Here is a 10,751-nt window from a genome sequence, read left to right as displayed (position 1 = left end):
TAGGACTCATTTCCCTCTTCATACACCAAGACGTGCACGGCAGAACAGGCCCCATGACAACAGACCCAACTCAACAAGGAACCCAAGCTAACTCAGAAACCCACATAACCAAACAGGCTCTGTCCCCTTCTCAACGGAACCATGAAACCCGAAGACCGAGTCAGCGATTCCGCCTTTGCAATGGGCGCGCCTCCCGCTCTGTGAATTGGCGCCCAGTCCGCCTAGTTCTCCATCCATCCGCACGGCCTCCCACTTCCTACGTTCGACTCCTTCTCCAGCAAGAACAACAACTCTTATTCTACTCTACGCCTACACTTTTCTCAATATGATACCCCCGATCTTCAATCCCCCTCTCTTCTTGTCTATTCACCCCTCTAACTCCTCTTATATCTTATCCTCACTTCCTCAAGCCCAAATTCAACGCAGCCATGGATTCATATCCCCTACCTTCCATTAACGAGCCCCATTTTGTCTCCCCATCAGACGGCCGTTCCATATATTATTCATGTCACAATTCCAGATGGTTTTCTATAAGATCAAGTTGTTGATCGGACCGAATGAAATTTCACAAGCAGAAACTGAGCATCATTGCATACATATGACATTCTTCGCACCTCAGTTCCACTTTTTTTTCATGTTGGCGGACAGGCAGATCTCACGATGTTCTCGCCACCACAGCTCTCTTCTTTGGCTGTCTTTCTGTAACCGATACCTTTAAAGTTAAGGCTAGATAAAATTCACCTTAAGTTGGACAATTGATATTTCTTCTGTATTATGAATGCATCGGTGGTACGAAAGTCCATGTACGTGGCACTTTACTCTATTGAACGAGCATGAACTCTAAAAACTGGGAGAGAGCCAGTTGGTCAAAAAGAGAGATGGTAATTTCTTCTTTCGTCATATCAATATTCAACAATGATTGACAAGCGGTACCGAGAGCCAGGTATCTCACTTCTAAGAATGTGTGATGTCTGCCACATAACAATGTCCGAGAAGGATACATCATGAGTCGTAGTATACATTCATCGTGCTTGAACTCCAGGATTGTGAGAATGCCTGGCAGACAACGCTACGAGCCATACAGCTCCGACAATTGACCTCGCCCCAGACAATGTCGACCTCGATCAGGAGTCAGAGCCACGGTCACAGACTTGGGTCGTCGATAGGTGTAGCCCAGGAACGCCCCTTTCTTGCGCATCTCGAGCACCGTCCGCCGCATTTGCCGGTCACGCAGAAGCTTATCCCGAGGGCGCTTACGCTCCTTCTTCTTGCGATCTTTGTGTAGAGAGGCTTTACCTCCGGGACCGGGACCTGGTGCGGGATGTCGAGCGACTTGCTGAGGCACGGGAGATTCGACTTTGACTGGGACTGGCTCTTCGACCTCGCTATCCTCTTCGAGGTGGTCAGGGTCTGACATGACAGAGATATCATCGTGGTCACCGTCGTATCCTGCGTCGTCAAAGTACCTAGTATCCTCCCAGCCTTTGACCTTGGGGATGAACGGAGGAACAGATTGGTGGATTTCGTCCCACTTGATGTTACGGAAGAAACAATGGTTTTTGATATCCGTTGCATCATTGGGGAAGACGTAGAAACCCTTATGGTTCCGATTGCGAGTGTCCATATTGTAGAAGAAATGCCGGGATGGTAATCGGGAACTCAGAGAGTCATTGATCTTGTATTTGCTTGAAGACAGTCGATGCTCTTTCTCCTGAAGCAGAAAATTGATAAGATCGATTGCGTCGGCCGAAACCCGCTTGTCCGAGGTTCGACTTGCGGGAAAGCAGAGTGTCTCGTGGTGATGCTTTTTCTTGATCAGTTTCATGGGATGTGTGGTGTGATGCACGCACATACATGGATTTTCATCTTGGTCTTCTGTCGATCGTGCGAAGCGAAGGGAGTGAAGCCGTAGAGACACTGTCAAACTCGAGTTAGCATTGTTCCTTCATCACACAAATCATCGTACCTCGTATAATATGATACCAATACTCCACCAGTCGCAGCGACCGTCGTATAGCTCACCCCGGACCACTTCTGGTGCCATATATTGATTTGTTCCGACGACACTGGCAGCCAGCCGTCGTTTTTGGGTGCGGTCACGCCATCCCAGTAAATCCATTGAGGGTGGTGTGCTTTCGGAGTCGGCTCCAGCACCATATTCATGTGAAGATAATTTTGCCGGCTTGCGTGCTTCTCTTCGATCCTGGGAATCCCCCGCCACCTGGATCCCCAATTTCTTGAGCAATGAATACCGCTGTTCATTATAGTACACTTGGTCGTGAGCCCAGTGCCCGTCAAAAGCTAGGCCGAAGTCGGATATCTTCAAGTGTCCAGACGCCGATATAAGGAAATTGTCAGGCTTGACATCTCGATGAATCCAGCATAGCCGATGGGCCTCCTCAATGCATAGAATCATCTCTGCGATATACCACCGAGCGATTTCTTCTGGTAGGATGCACTGACGCATCAACAGTCCTAGGAAGTCCCCACCTACCATGTAGTCCATAATAAGATACAAATGATCACGATCCTGAAAGCTTGCAATCAGGGGCACAATCCAGCGGGATTTGGCTGATGCAACGAGAAAGTCACGCTCAGCTCGGAGATGGCCTTCTTGGCTGTTGCGGATCATTGCAGATTTTCGAATCACTTTCATCGCAAAGACATCCTTCTTCACTCCTATCATCATTCTTCGACGTGTGCTTGCGGTCCCATCCATGACCGAGATTGACCGGCTCTTGAGCTTTGCCAGCTCCCCTTTGCAAAAGAAATGCTTCTCATGCGCACTACCACTATCGCTGCCACCCACTTTCTTCTCCTTGACGAGCCGTACAACGCCAAAGCTTCCCCTTCCTAACACTTTTATTGCTTCAAATCCGGCAAGTGAAACCGTTTCATCTTGTCGGCCACTATGGCAGTGGCTTTTGAGAATGCGACACTGACGCAGATACTGACGTTCCTGGGTAACCCAGTTCTCCCAGATCCTTGCCCTTTCTTCAGGAGCCAAGGGAAGGCCATATATGTACTGTTCAAGCTCATGCTGGCGCTGCGAACGAAGGTCCGCTCCAGCAAAGACTGAGTTGAAGTATGTTTCAAAAAATACCTTTGCGTTGGCAGCGGCCTCCACGGTAATAATAGATGGTGAGCGACTGGATAAGCCTTCTACCGCTTGAATTCGAGTACCTTCGTCGCTGCTAGAAGGTGAAATTCTTAGGTTCACTTGATCAGAATCTATATGATCTTGCTTCGAGCTTCCTGACGGCTCTCCTGATGTAGGAGGAGTTGTGGGGGGAGTGGTCGGAGGGGTGGAGCGTGTGCTGATCGGAGAGGCACTGTCTCCCGGTGACGTAGGGGGATCGGAGCTATCCTGAGCACTGTCGCCTTGTTTGTTTAGTGGTGAAGCAAGTGAATGGCCTGGGAATTGGGGAATCCGGAATTTGGGTCGCGAGCGAAGATGTGAGCGACGGATGACCGTAGGGTTTCCAAAAGTGGTCGATATTTTGGTTGAGACGATGTGTGTGAGTGCTGTGGGTGTCGAGTGACTTCGTTTCAGAACTTCAGATAACCGCTTATGGCTCGGTCGTGCAATTGGCGAGCGGGCATGCAAGGGTGTCCCTGGAGATTGAGGGGGTTCCTGTGGGTGTGCTTGGACATTCTGGGATGATTCCTCAAGTGGGTTTGAATTAGAGTCCATGACGATGTTCGTCGTACTAGATCCTCCAGACGCAACCGGAGACTCATCAAGGATTGCACTTGGAACAGTCTCATCTCCGCTCCTTGCGGTCTCGACGGGAGTAGGAAAATAGTGAAAGGACTGTAATGGGACGCGGTCATGCTCGATTATTCGAGGGTCATCGGGTTCGTGAATCGTAACTGCTTTCAGCACTATGGTCATTCATCAGCTCCGGTAATCTCGGAAGTTTCAAGGAGCAGTAACGGACATTGAGTCGGGTTTCGGAGGCCCAGAAGTGACAGTATTCTGGAACTACGTTGCCGGATACGCTCTCGGATGCTGTCTTTGCTCTTGAGCTGGCTTGCGTGGCGATCAGGGCTACGAGCACCTGATAGCGTGGTCTCCAGCGTCGAGCCTTCGCTGCTCGCGAGACTGACAGGGACGATGCTCTCATCGGTCGTCGCAATGGTTTCAGGCGAAGTTTGCGAACCGTCGTCGTCCATGCTGAGTCGTTCAAGTCGGCCTGGTATCAATATTATGGGTATGGGTTATAAGAGCTCGTTATGCACTTTTGATGGCAGAAATGCGTGCTGCGCTGTGCTATTGAATGAAAGAATAAGCAGAATCATGGGTGCCTCTTTACAGCACTGCCGTGGTGCATGCTTTATGACTCTGTGAGGACTTGGTGCCCTCTACAAGAGAAGAGAACTTGAAGGAGAGTGAGTGAGCTGAGCTGTCGCCCGCAGTCTCGATTAGGCAACCCCGACAAAGGCCCGCCACGGAGAACGGGGAAGGAAAGAGCGGTGCTTGCCCTACAAGTACAGAGTATACAGAGGCAGATGTAAAAATAGGTAGAGGGTTGCAAGATGGTGATGATTTGAAAATCACTAAATCACTTCTGTCATTGTGGACACAGATATTCCGTTACTATCCTCCTCCCTGCCAAATGCAGCGGACGGCTGTGCAAAGAAACAAGTCGGATATCACAGAAAATCAAAGTCATATATTGAAAAACCCCTTAACACCGGTTCTTTTGACAAATCCAACAGATACAATAGCAATAGAAAGATTAAAATGCAATAGGTAGAGACCGAACCGCTTATTTGATCTCAAGCAGCTTGACGTCGAAGATCAACTTCGAGTTGGCGGGGATGCCGGGGAGAGCACGCTTGCCATAAGCAAGGTGGGCAGGGATGGTGATGCGACGCTCACCACCGACGGTCATGCCGGCAATACCGATGTCCCAGCCCTTGATGACCTCACCCTTTCCGAGCTTGAAGGTGAAGGGCTTGCCCTTCTTGTTGGCTGCAGTCACACATGTTAGTCAAGTCATTACTTGGGATGTAGGAGCTAGCGCTTACCATCAAAGACCTTGCCATCCTCAAGCTTGCCGATGTAGCGCATGGCGACGGTGTTGCCGGCCTTGGCGGCAGTACCCTTGCCAAGCTTCTTGTCATCGATCTTGACGCCCTTGACCTCCTTGACACCGAGAGTGCCAGTGGTCTTCTCGGCAGGCTTCTCGGCAGGCTTCTGAGCGGAGGGAGTGGGGCCCTGCTCGAGGTTCTTGGCGAACTGAACCTTCTTGCCCTCCTTGGCGTCCTTCTTCTCCTCAACGGGGGCAGCCTCGCCGTTGTTCTTCTTGAGCTTCTTCTGCTGCTTCTTGCTCAGAGCGGGCTCGGTAGCAGCGGGCTTGGCCTCCTCGGCAGCACGCTTGTTCTTGCCCTTGGTCTCAACCAACTTGGGGGCCTCCTCGTCGCTCTCAACCTCGGTGACTCTGGGGTCCTCGAGCTCATCGAGGTCATCGCTCTCGTCCTCCTCGCCCAACAGGGCCTCGAGGTCCAACTCCTCCTCACCGGGAGGGAGGTCGTAGTCGTCCTCGTCGTAGTCATCCTCATCGTCGGAGCCACAAGGACCGTGCTCATCAGCGGGAACGACGTAGTTACCGGTGAGGTAGATGGTGTGAGTACCGGTAACCTTGAAGAAAACGCGCTCCTCCTCGCCAACGGTGATGTCCAGAGGCTGCTGGCAGTTCTGTGATGCAATTGAGTCAGACGATTTGCATTGATAAAGGGGTGCTCGCGCTTACCTTCTCGGGGTCCAAGGTACAGAGGACCAGCTCATCAAGCTCGAGACCCTCATCGGACTCATCATCAGAGTCGTCGTCGGTGGCGGGGCCCTTGCCCTTAACCAGCTTGGAGATAGCAGCCTTCAGGTCGAACTCATCATCCTCGTCATCGTCCTCGGAGTCCTCATCCATGGCATCCTCGAGCTCCTTGCGAGCAGCGGCAAGCTTGAGCTTGCGGGCCTTCTCCTTGTCGCTGGGGCCGCCGTTGACCTCCTCGTCGTCCTCGGAGTCCTCCTCAGAGTCGTCCTCGTAATCCTCATCATCGGACTCGTCCTCCAGGTCCAAGCCAGGAGGGGGGCGCACGAGCTTCAAGGTAGCGCGGGGGCGCTTGTTGGAGTCGAAGCCATCCTCGTACTCGGGAGCCTCATCGGGGTCGATAGCAGCCATGGTCACACGGAACTATAACACAATTAGCTTGATGATCGACATGTTTATAGAGCAATTGGTACTCACCATAGCAGCAGCCTCAGGAACAACGGCGGGGATCAGAGCTCCGCCAGCGGGAACTCTGAGCGCATAGACGGCAACAGGCTGGATTCCAGACATTGTGAATGTGATATGGATGAGATGGGAGGGAGAGAAAAGGTTTATTAAGAGAAGGACACAAACAGAGCCCGACGGAAGATAAAGAGAGAAGAGGCAGAGAAGAGATCGTCTACCAGAAAGCACAGGAGAACGAAAGGGAAAGAAAGAGGAGGAAGAGTAGGAAGAGGAAAAGTTTTGAGGCCGCCGCAGCACGCCCGGAATTGCTGTGGCTGCACCGAGTTCGCCTTCACCGCCTTTGAGCTTTTTTTTTTTTTCTTCAGAAATTTCCCGGGCAACCAATCACCGGGGAAGACCCACAATGTCACCGCCTTCCCGGTCCAACAAGCTCTTATCAGATCACGTGCAGCCCCGTTCTCCGCCCGCGCATGCCTGCTTGTCTTTGCCGCTCCAGACCACGCGCTTTCATTGAGAGATTAATCACTTTACTTCCCTCCTCGCCTGATCATGCTGCTTCTCCTGGCCCAGCATGGGCTCTGTGTTGCATCAGAATTCCAGCGCTGTGCGCAAGCGTATCCAGAACCGTACGTGCGGACTCTCCTCTCACATCGTCCTTCAGATACACACCGTTCTGCTTGCTAATCGCTTATCGCGTCAATCTATAGATCAGTTCGAAGATGAGGGTGGCGAAGAATACGAGGCCTCCACCTTCGGTGGCTTCAGCGATTATATGCGCAGGAAGAAGCTCAAACTACAGAATCTGGACGCTGAAATACGCTCTGCTTCTGAGAACCCCCCCATCTTCCGAGGCGTGGTTGCGCACGTGAATGGCTATACGCAACCGTCGCTCCAGGACCTCCACAAATTGATCGTCAGCCATGGCGGTGGTTTTCTTCAGTACCTGAGCGGCAAGACCGATGCTACGCACATCATCGCCAGCTCACTTACCCCCAAGAAACGGGAGGAGTTTCGAAGGTACCGCATTGTGAAACCGGCTTGGGTAGTGGAAAGTGTCCAGGCGGGCCGCTTGCTTCCTTGGGATCAGTTTCGGGTGGTGGATGAGGGACATGCACAGAAAGTCCTGAAGTTCGATAATGGCCGTATGCTCAGCCAGATCAACAGCCCGCAGTCGGGCTATCGGGAGCAGAGTATGACCAGTTGGTACACCTCTCAGCTTCAGGCAGCAGATAGGACTAGTCCTGTGGGATCTCCTTCAAGACACCCTGCGGGTACCGTGGTGCCCGAGAACCAACCCAACACGGCCTCGCAGTCGGACTATGGCGACTTCCCTAGTTTCTCCATGGACGACGCAGGTAGCCTTCCTCCCGTGTCGCAACAAACCAATGTACTATCTTCTCCCCGGGACCGTGAATCCAGACAGGATGAACCTCGTAATGATATCGCTTCTCCACGGCCAGAAGTTTCGAAGACCAGGTCGCCAACGGCTCAACAAGCTAGTCCCTCGAAACCAGGAATGACGTCCGAAGAGTACAATGCTCAGTTATTGACGGATTCCCGCATGCGCAATTCCAGTGCAGCCAACCCCGAGTTCATCCAACAATACTACAAAGAATCCCGACTGCATCATCTGTCGACGTGGAAGGCCAATCTCAAAGCCCAGCTCCAATTGGCAGCCACGGAGAAATCGCAATCCCAGGCCAAGCGCGCAAAAGCTGCACCTGGCGCCAGACGATATATCATGCATGTGGACTTCGATTGCTTCTTTGCCGCTGTGTCGACATTAAAACACCCTCACTTGGAAGGAAAGCCAGTGGCGGTGGCACATGGTACTGGGTCAGGCTCTGAGATTGCGAGCTGCAACTATGCGGCACGCGCTCATGGGATTAAGAACGGGATGTGGATGAAAGGCGCTCTACAAGCGTGTCCTAGCTTGCAGGTCGTGCCTTATGACTTTCCAGCCTACGAGGAAGCAAGTCGGAGGTTCTACGGTGCCATCCTCGCCATAGACGGGAATGTGCAAAGTGTGAGCATCGATGAAGCGCTTGTGGATATCACAACGCAGTGCTTAGAGGCTGGAGGCTCAGACGGGCGAGGCGTATCCGAGGGTTCTATCTACCGGGAACAAGCCAAAGCCGATGAAATCGCGGAAGCGTTGCGGGCGACCGTGAAGGAGCAGACGGGCTGCGCAGTATCCGTGGGCATTGGAGGCAATATCCTACTGGCCAAAGTCGCTTTGCGAAAAGCTAAACCGGCGGGTCAGTTCCAGTTGAAACCCGACGAAGTCCTCGAGTTAATAGGCGGGCTCACGGTGCAAGGTCTCCCGGGTGTCGGCCACAGCATGGGCGCCAAACTCGAAGAGCTGGGCGTCAAATACGTGAAGGATGTTCGCGAGCTGACTCGGGAAAGACTGACCTCCAGCCTGGGTCCCAAGACGGGCGTCAAACTCTGGGAGTACGCCCGAGGAATCGATCGGACGGAGGTTGGCAACGAGACGATACGTAAATCCGTCTCCGCCGAAGTCAACTGGGGGATCCGCTTTACCAATCAAACGCAGGCCGAAGACTTCATCCGGTCACTGTGCGACGAATTGCACAAACGACTAGTCGAGAATCTCGTCAAGGGCAAACAACTGACGCTGAAGGTGATGCGGAGAGCGGCCGACGCGCCATTGGAAGCAGTCAAGCACCTGGGGCACGGGAAGTGCGACATCCTCAACAAAAGCGCCATGCTGGGCGTAGCCACCAATGCATCCGAGATTCTAGGCAAAGAGACGGTGGCGATGCTCCGCAGCTTCGGGATCTCACCTGGCGACCTGCGAGGGCTGGGCGTTCAAATGACCAAACTCGAGCCTCTCAAGCCAGGGGGTTCTCCACGCAAGCCGGACGGCAGCCAGCGCCAGCTGAACTTCAAGCCATCACCCATCCGCAAGAGCATCGAGCGTGCCGCCGACGACCCAGACGAGGACGACGTAGACAGTCCGCGTCGAGGCGAGAGCGAGACGGTGCGATCGGTCCCCTCGATACACGAGAGCGGACACAAGCCGCTGAACATGAGCGGCACGCAATTCATCCTCCCGTCACAGATCGACCCGCAAGTCGTGGCCGAGCTCCCCAACGACATCCGCGCAAAACTAGTAGCGCAGGGGCGGTCCCGATCCCGACGGGAGTCCCTCTCCCCATGCCCACCCTCACGCCCGCGCACAAGACCACCAGACGTACGCGCAGCGGAGCTCCCCCCGCAATCGCAACTGGACCCAGAAGCCCTAATGGCATTACCAGAGGACGTCCGCGCCGAAGTACTAGGATACTACACACGCGACGCAAGCACAGGGGCCTCCGCCTCACCAGAACCATGGACGACCGCCGCGCGCCCAACCACCTCCAGCTCATCGAGCTCGCTCAAACTCCGCAAGCCGACCACGCCGACAAAACGACGACGCGGCCGGCCTCCGATCATCAAATCCAGCCTACCGACAACACTAACACAAGCCAAATTCGTCCTCCCACCAGCACCACCAGCACCCACCACAACAGAAACCCCCCAACCGGGAGTATCAGTCTCAGACGGGATATCCGCAGACTTCCTCGCCGCCCTCCCAGAAGACATCCGCCAAGAGATCCTAAACGAACAGCGCCGAACGCGCCTCCTCCAACGCCCAGCCCTCCACCCATCCGCGCACGCAAAACCACCCACATCCACATCACCGAGAAACACCAACACAAACCCAAACCCAAACCCCCCACCCAGAGAAAAAACCCTCCGTCTCCCACCCCTCCCGCCACGCCCTACCTTCACCTCCAACCGCCTCACCTCCCTCCCTGACCTCCGTAACGCAATCAAAACGTGGTATACGGCTTTCAGTCCCGCCCAAACCTCCCCCTCTATCACCCGCTCAGAAGAAGAAGGTGAAGAAGAAGAAGAAGGTCCACTGGAAGAAGACACCACCTCCCTCGCTCGATACCTAAGGCGGGTAGTGCTCGAGGAGAGGGATCTCGATAAGGCGGTTTCGGTGGTGCGGTGGTTTGCTTGGTTGGTTGAGAGTGATTATCCCTTCGCTCTTCAAGGTCACGGGGAGGGGGAAGGGGAAGGGGAAGGAGAGTCTGGTTCTGGGTCTAGATCTGGGGTAGATTCTCAGGATGATGCGTTCAAAACGCCGAGTCCGAGTGGGAAGGTTAGTCGGCGTGATGGAAATCCTGCTAGTTCGCAGGGCTTGGGGCGGAGGTGGGGCGCTGCGGTGCGGGTGGTTAGGGAGAGTGTGCTTCTGGCGGTGCGGGAGAGGGGGTTGGGGGATGTTGAGTTTTGAAAGTGGTTATGGATGTTACAGGGTTGGGTTGGGGTTTGTTGTTTGGGGGCAGGGGTGTTTAGTTGTGTTGCTTTGTGCTTTGTGGAAGGGATGAAAGTAATTCAAAGGTGGGAGACTGGTTGCGGCGCATTGCACAGATAGGATACCCCTTGACGAATTGGCATCTGCATAACATATGAAATGATGTATCACGGATCTACCAGTAC

At 53.7% G+C, this 10,751-nt stretch overlaps 3 protein-coding genes across 3 annotated transcripts; 1 reads left to right on the top strand and 2 right to left on the bottom strand.

The window, feature by feature from the left end:
* Positions 1-895: 895 nt before the first annotated feature.
* On the bottom strand, positions 896-4,026 carry BO97DRAFT_359018 (serine/threonine-protein kinase). The gene is made up of 5 exons (XM_025692300.1): positions 3,942-4,026; positions 2,825-3,885; positions 1,967-2,743; positions 1,855-1,917; positions 896-1,804 (listed from the first exon to the last, which is right to left on the bottom strand). The coding sequence occupies exons 2-5, from the start codon at positions 3,692-3,694 to the stop codon at positions 1,070-1,072; spliced, it is 2,445 nt and encodes an 814-aa protein (XP_025556444.1). The 5' UTR covers positions 3,695-3,885; positions 3,942-4,026; the 3' UTR covers positions 896-1,069.
* A 542-nt stretch (positions 4,027-4,568) lies between these two features.
* BO97DRAFT_401952 (FKBP-type peptidyl-prolyl cis-trans isomerase) lies at positions 4,569-6,501 on the bottom strand. The gene is made up of 4 exons (XM_025694373.1): positions 6,252-6,501; positions 5,760-6,197; positions 5,035-5,704; positions 4,569-4,978 (listed from the first exon to the last, which is right to left on the bottom strand). The coding sequence occupies exons 1-4, from the start codon at positions 6,342-6,344 to the stop codon at positions 4,773-4,775; spliced, it is 1,407 nt and encodes a 468-aa protein (XP_025556443.1). The 5' UTR covers positions 6,345-6,501; the 3' UTR covers positions 4,569-4,772.
* A 309-nt stretch (positions 6,502-6,810) lies between these two features.
* Positions 6,811-10,545, top strand: BO97DRAFT_474351 (putative DNA damage repair protein Mus42; the record flags this gene model as incomplete). The annotated part of the gene is made up of 2 exons (XM_025700317.1): positions 6,811-6,865; positions 6,947-10,545. The coding sequence occupies 2 exons, from the start codon at positions 6,811-6,813 to the stop codon at positions 10,543-10,545; spliced, it is 3,654 nt and encodes a 1,217-aa protein (XP_025556442.1).
* Positions 10,546-10,751: the final 206 nt, after the last annotated feature.

The sequence above is a fragment of the Aspergillus homomorphus genome, assembly GCF_003184865.1.
Source record: "Aspergillus homomorphus CBS 101889 unplaced genomic scaffold BO97scaffold_1, whole genome shotgun sequence".
NCBI classification, from domain to species: domain Eukaryota; kingdom Fungi; phylum Ascomycota; class Eurotiomycetes; order Eurotiales; family Aspergillaceae; genus Aspergillus; species Aspergillus homomorphus.
Note: the sequence above shows the minus strand (reverse complement) of the source record. Positions and strands in the feature narration are given on the sequence as shown.

Excerpts from the sequence above, each read along its gene's own strand:
- BO97DRAFT_359018 (XM_025692300.1), bottom strand. The coding sequence starts at position 3,694 with ATGGACTCTAATTCAAACCCACTTGAGGAATCATCCCAGAATGTCCAA. Across the intron at positions 1,918-1,966 it reads TTGGTATCATATTATACGAG|TGTCTCTACGGCTTCACTCC; the intron begins GTACGATGATTT and ends CGAGTTTGACAG. Across the intron at positions 1,805-1,854 it reads AGACCAAGATGAAAATCCAT|CATCACCACGAGACACTCTG; the intron begins GTATGTGCGTGC and ends ATCAAGAAAAAG.
- BO97DRAFT_401952 (XM_025694373.1), bottom strand. The coding sequence starts at position 6,344 with ATGTCTGGAATCCAGCCTGTTGCCGTCTATGCGCTCAGAGTTCCCGCT. Across the intron at positions 5,705-5,759 it reads GTACCTTGGACCCCGAGAAG|AACTGCCAGCAGCCTCTGGA; the intron begins GTAAGCGCGAGC and ends ATTGCATCACAG. Across the intron at positions 4,979-5,034 it reads GGATGGCAAGGTCTTTGATG|CCAACAAGAAGGGCAAGCCC; the intron begins GTAAGCGCTAGC and ends GTGTGACTGCAG.